Source organism: Nicotiana sylvestris, chromosome 6, assembly GCF_000393655.2.
Source record: "Nicotiana sylvestris chromosome 6, ASM39365v2, whole genome shotgun sequence".
NCBI lineage: Eukaryota > Viridiplantae > Streptophyta > Magnoliopsida > Solanales > Solanaceae > Nicotiana > Nicotiana sylvestris.
In genome coordinates, this window is record NC_091062.1 from 32,510,037 (window position 1) to 32,516,036 (window position 6,000).

Genomic DNA, 6,000 nt, shown 5'->3' on the forward strand with positions numbered 1-6,000 from the left:
AGCCTCTCGGGCAACAGTAAAATATGATGCTCAGCCCAAAAATATTATTTGAAATATCATTTCAAGTGGTAATGCAGAGTAAACATGGCTGAGTTTTGAAAAGAGTGGAAAATAACATGACCAAGTTCAAGTATAAAGTCAAAACAGTGAGGAAATATCAACAAAAATCTCAGAAGGGTTCAAATAGTTGGCATTCAGCCAAAATATGGTATTCAGCCCAAATAATGATAATAGCAAATAGATTTCAGTCAAATACGCGGTAAAATCATCAATCGGGATGGACTAAGTCACAATCCCCAATAGAGCACGACCCCATGCTCATCATCAAGCGTGTGTCTCACCTTAATATAGCACTACGATATGCAATCCGAGGTTTCAAACCATCAAAACATCATTTAATATCATTACTCACCTTGATTCGGTCCAATTTCTAGCCCGCAATGCCTTTTCTCACACAAATCGACCCTCCGAATGCTCCAAATCTAGTTACAATCAGCACAAAATCATTAAAATGTGCTAAGGGAACGAAGCCCACTCGAAAATATCCAATTTACATCAAAATCCCAAAATTGCTCAAACCCGGCCCCAGGTCCACATCTCATCAATGAAATCCTCATCCTCTCACGAGTTCATACTTATCAAGAACATCAAAATCGTACCTCAAATGGCCCCTCAAATCCCCACTCAATGGTCTCTTAATCCCAAGCCCTAATCCCTCAATTTTCTTCCTTAATTTCCACTAATACCATGATTAAACAATGAAAAAATGATCATAAACATGAGTAATGAGGCTTAGGGAACTTACCCAACTGATTCTCTTCGATTTTCCCTTGAATTCACTGCTCTAGCTCGCTTCCAGTCTTAAAAAATGGAGAACTTAGCAAAATTTCACGAAGGAACATTGTATACTTTCCGACCCAGGTATTTCTGCCATGCGATCCCATTACCGCTTCTGCGGTCCCGTTTCTGCGGTCCCGCTTCTGCGACTTTTCCACCGCATCTGTGGTCTTCATTAAAAATGACAAATCTCCGCATCTGCGGTTAAACACTCGCACCTACGCTATCGCAGGTGCGCCCACGACACCGCTTCTGAGGTTCCTGAAGGACTTCACATTGGCCACATCTGCGGCTGCTTTATGCATCTGCGATCATCGCACCTTCGACCTCCCAACCGTAGGTGCGGTTATGACAGAACCAAAAGCTTCAGCTGCAACTCAAATTCCAAATTCTTCCGTCAACCACCCGAAATCACCCCGAGGCCCCCGGGACCTCAACCAAAAGCACAAACATATCCCAATACCTTATCCAAACTTGTTCCAATCTTCAAAACACCTCAAATAACATCAAATCAACCACAACACATCGGATTCAAGCCAAACTTTCTGAAATCTTTTGAATTCCGTTTTTGATCAAAAACCCAACCAAACCACGTCTGAATGACTTAATATTTTGCACGCACATCTCAAATGACATAACGGAAATACTACAACCTCTGAAATTCCATTCCAATCCCTATATCAAAATCTTACCTATCGAATAGTGATTCTGTCACCATTCATCGGCCATAATTTCCGGCAATCCGATAAGGTAATATCTCAATATTGGTCCCAAAAAACACCCTTCTCATACCAAACAACATCCTGTTAATTTTACCCTTCAATCTTTATCTACAAGCTTTAGATCTTGCTTTTAGCTCTCGAACAACTGTAGCAGACAGTCTCTAGTGCATCTGCTATGTTTTTGATGTTGGTGACTTGAAGTGAATGGTTTGTTTTTGGATGCATAGGTTAAATCCATATATTTGCTGTTAAAATCTATAACCTATTGCAACATATTTCGTTACTGTAGCTTCATCTCCTTTACAAAAGGTTGTTTAGTTCTGATAATTAACATAGTTGGTCGCAGTTTCTAGTTAGAGAGATTAGCTTTTGTAGCAGACATTATTTGTCAAGTAATTATAGTGCTAAAGAATTACTACAATTGATCGATGTAAGTGAATCTTTGCTGAAGAACTGAATAACTATAGCTCCTCCAATATGGAAAGTTTGAAGTCGCTCATGGCTTCCAAGCCTGGCGACCAGCCTCATATAATGGTTGGTCAGCCATCCCAAGCACTCCCTAACAACATAGCATCTATGAATTTTGCTGTTGTGTTAAAACCAGATGCGATCAATGCGGCTACGCAAAAGATATCAACTGCTGCGTCGAGGGTTAAGCCAATAATGCCTAGACGTGCTACGTTCTTGCAAGGACAACCTATGGTGAAGTTTACAGAGGCAGAAGTTCAACGCATGAACATAATTGAAGGTTTGAAATATGCCATCGTGTGTAAGTTCTCATATGGCTGGCCAGATATGCAAGAACTACGTAAAATCATACCAATGCAGTGTGGAATTAGAGGAGAATGCACCATTGGTTATCTGCAGGATAGACACATCTTGATACGACTAACTTTATGGCAGGACTACATCGAGTTTGCGTCAAAAAGTGTATACTATATCAAGGATAATTTTGGACAAGAATACCAACTAAGAACATTGATATATGATTCAAAATTTAAACCTGGAGAGGAAACATCGAAGGTGATGGCATGGATTTCTTTTCCAAATCTTTTGCCAACTTATTTCGTAAAAGAATGCCTTTTTTCCTTAGCATCAGCTGTAGGAGAACCACAACACCTCGATATGGCTACTATCAACAAAACAAGGCCAAGTTGTGCAAGAGTGAAAGTGTTAGTTGACTTACTAACAGACATGCCGAAGACCGTTCGTATGGATATTGAGAATGAGGTTACAAAATCGACAAGAACAGAATGGGTGACGATTAGATACGACTACTTACCTAAGTTTGGTAAAGAGTGTAAACTGCAAGGGCATGACATGATAGAATGCTGGAGAATTCATCCGGAGATAATGGAAAACAGAACTGTCGACCAACAGAAAAATAAAGAAGTTGTTGGTAAGGGAAATAAGGAAGCTGGGAAGCAAGCTGCTCCTATAATGATTCTCAGTAGTGGCAAGGTGGTTGGTAATGTAGGCCCTAAATGAAAGGAAGTAAGGGACAATAGAGGGCAGAACAAAGGTAACCAAATTGAGGGTAATGGTGCAGCTGGGAAAGAAATTGTTGTTGTGGATAATAACTCAGCAAAACAAATACAAATAAACAACAAATTTACAGTGCTAGAAATTGAAAATGGTGAGATTAATGAAGGCAACCAACTGACAGTTGTGGAGGAAACTACGTTTCAAAAAACAACATGCAACAATGATATTCAGCAAAATAATTACACAGCAGGTGTGGAGAATGAGTCAGAGGAGCTGGAATTTGATTTTTCAACTAGACAAATGGTACAAAAGGCAACTTCTCCTAGTTCATCTAGGAGACAATCATCCAAGACACAACCCAAGAAACTGAACCCTGCAACACCTACTTTCAATCATACAACAATAAGAAATCATGCAGCAAATAGGGAATCAACAGCTGGTTGTGTACCAAATGAATTGGGGAATGAACAACATTTTCACAATGATTCAACTGTCCACTGGGTACAAATGACATTCAAAAATAATCTAGTTCATGTCAATACATCATGTCAAGACATTCCTTCACAGGACACCAAAGTTGAACAACAATTAGCAAACAATAAAGAAAATGATTTTGTTGAAGATACAGATTTTGAGAAATTCAGGACCACTGAAAAAGAAAAATGGGCAGGAGGGAGATTATGGCTCAACCAAACAGAGGAAGACTTAGCAGATGGTCAGATTCCAGATACAATGCATAGTGACGAAGAAGTTGGAGGAAATAAAGTGGAAGATGAGGATCAATGTATTAATGGTAATGCCAATACAATCAATATTCAAACCATCAGTGAATGCAAAAATGCAGCAACAGCAAAAGAGGGAAACATTAACATTGTAGATCCAGGAGGGACTTTACATAATGTTGTTAGTAATGTCTTGAAAGAAGCTGAAAATGCAGACAAGAAACAAGACAAGAATGCAGACAAGAACAAAGCTATGACAGTGCAGGTCTATGCAAGAAGTACTGTTCCATTGAGCACTATGCAGGATGTAGCAGGAAGTATCTTTCCATCGAACAATACAATGTTGTTGACCAATGAACATGCTGAAAAAGATGCGGAACTCATCAACCTGGTAGAGGATATTGTTACATCAAAAGAAGCAGTAGAAGCACATGATCAAGTTAACCACGCAGAACTTAAAGGTAGAGACATGGATGAGGAATCCACTGCACAAAATTTCCTTAATGTTGCCAAGCAGGGAGATCTGTCGCCAAGGCTTATTGAACTAGTAAAATCTGCAACAAAAGGAAAAAAGAAACAGTCAAAAGAGACTTCTACTGTCCCAGTTAGTGGAGTACAAACAAGGAGAACACTGTCCAAATCCCAAAACATTTAATGGATGCCATTATATGGAATGTCAAGTCAGTAAACACGATGCAAGCATTTGAAAGGCTGATTACAATGCACAGAAAACATCATTTTGAGTTCATAGGAATCCTTGAGCCCATGCAACAGTCTCACAAAATGGAGAGGTATAGAGCAAGAATTGGTCGGGCACAGGCTGTGGTGAATGTGTCAAACAAGATTTGGGCATTTATTGATGAAATTTTTGAGGTTACTATTTTATATAACTTGACTCAACAGTTGACTTTGAGATTAACGCACTCTGAAACACATGTTGAGCTAATCCTTACACTAGTCTATGCCAAATGTGAACGCACCGAAAGAATAGAACTGTGGGATTCATTGTATGCAATGGCATCAAATATGACAGTACCTTGGTTAGTCGGAGGCGACTTTAATGTGATATGGGATGAGGAAGAGAAATTTGGGGGATTGCCAGTTTCTCTCATTGAAGTAGACGACTTCAAGCACTGCATCAACACCTGCAACTTGACAGACTTGGGTTTTAAAGGAAGCATATTTACATGGTGGAATGGAAGATCAGAGGAGGGCTACATTTTTAAAAGATTGGACAGATGTCTTGGCAATAATGAATTACAACAGACCTTTCCTGGATTAGAGATAACTCACCTATCCAAAATTGGGTCTGACCATTGCCCAATGCTGTTGAAATGTGATAAAGAAACTCCTCCAATTAAGAAGTCATTCAGATTTCTTAACTTCTGGACAAAGCATAAAACATTCAAAGATGTTGTAAAGGAGAATTGGAATGTTGATTTTAGTGCTAACCCTTTTCGCATTTTTAACTACAAGTTAAAGAAGCTTAAACAAGCACTATCTACCTGGAGCAGAGCTACATATGGGGATATATTCCAGAAGATTGCAAGCCTTGAGAAGGTGGTCTTGGTCCATGAAAGACAATTTGAAGTCAATCCTACACAGATGAATAGACAAAGATTACAACAAGTCCAAGCTGAAATGATTAAATATCTGGCATTAGAAGAAGAATTCTGGAGACAAAAAGCTGGCATGTTATGGTTCAAAGATGGCGATAAAAACACTACATTCTTCCATGCTCAAGTTAATGGGAGAAGGAAGAGACTGAAATTATCAAGGATCTAGAATAGCATTGGTAACTGGATTGAAGAAGATCACTTAATAGCAGAAGAAGCAATAAAGTTCTACAAGGATCAATTTTCTGAGAGTGTAGTCCCAAATGATTTCGTTATTCTAAATCATGTGCCTTCAATGGTAGATAGTGATCAGCATGAAAGATGATGGCCTTACCTTCCAATGAAGAAGTGAAAAGAGCAGTTATGGGGTTGAATGGGAACTCAGCTGGTGGACTGGATGGTTTCACTGGAGCCTTTTACCAAACTTGCTGGGAAATCATTGAAGAAGATGTTGTCCAAATGGTCAAGGCTTTCTTTTGCGGTCAGCAGCTGTCAAAGAGCGTTACGCACACAAACCTGGTTTTAGCACCAAAGAAAAAAGAAGTGATGACCTTTGCAGACATGAGACCAATCAGTCTTAGCAACTTTGTTAACAAGATTTTCTCTAGAGTAATTCAT

General features: G+C 39.2%; 1 protein-coding gene across 1 annotated transcript; it reads left to right on the top strand.

Moving 5' to 3' along the window:
• Positions 1 to 4,420: 4,420 nt before the first annotated feature.
• Positions 4,421 to 5,551, top strand: LOC138870448 (uncharacterized). The gene has a single exon (XM_070148252.1). It carries the CDS (start codon positions 4,421 to 4,423, stop codon positions 5,549 to 5,551), a length of 1,131 nt encoding a protein of 376 aa, XP_070004353.1.
• The last annotated feature ends 449 nt before the right edge of the window (positions 5,552 to 6,000 follow it).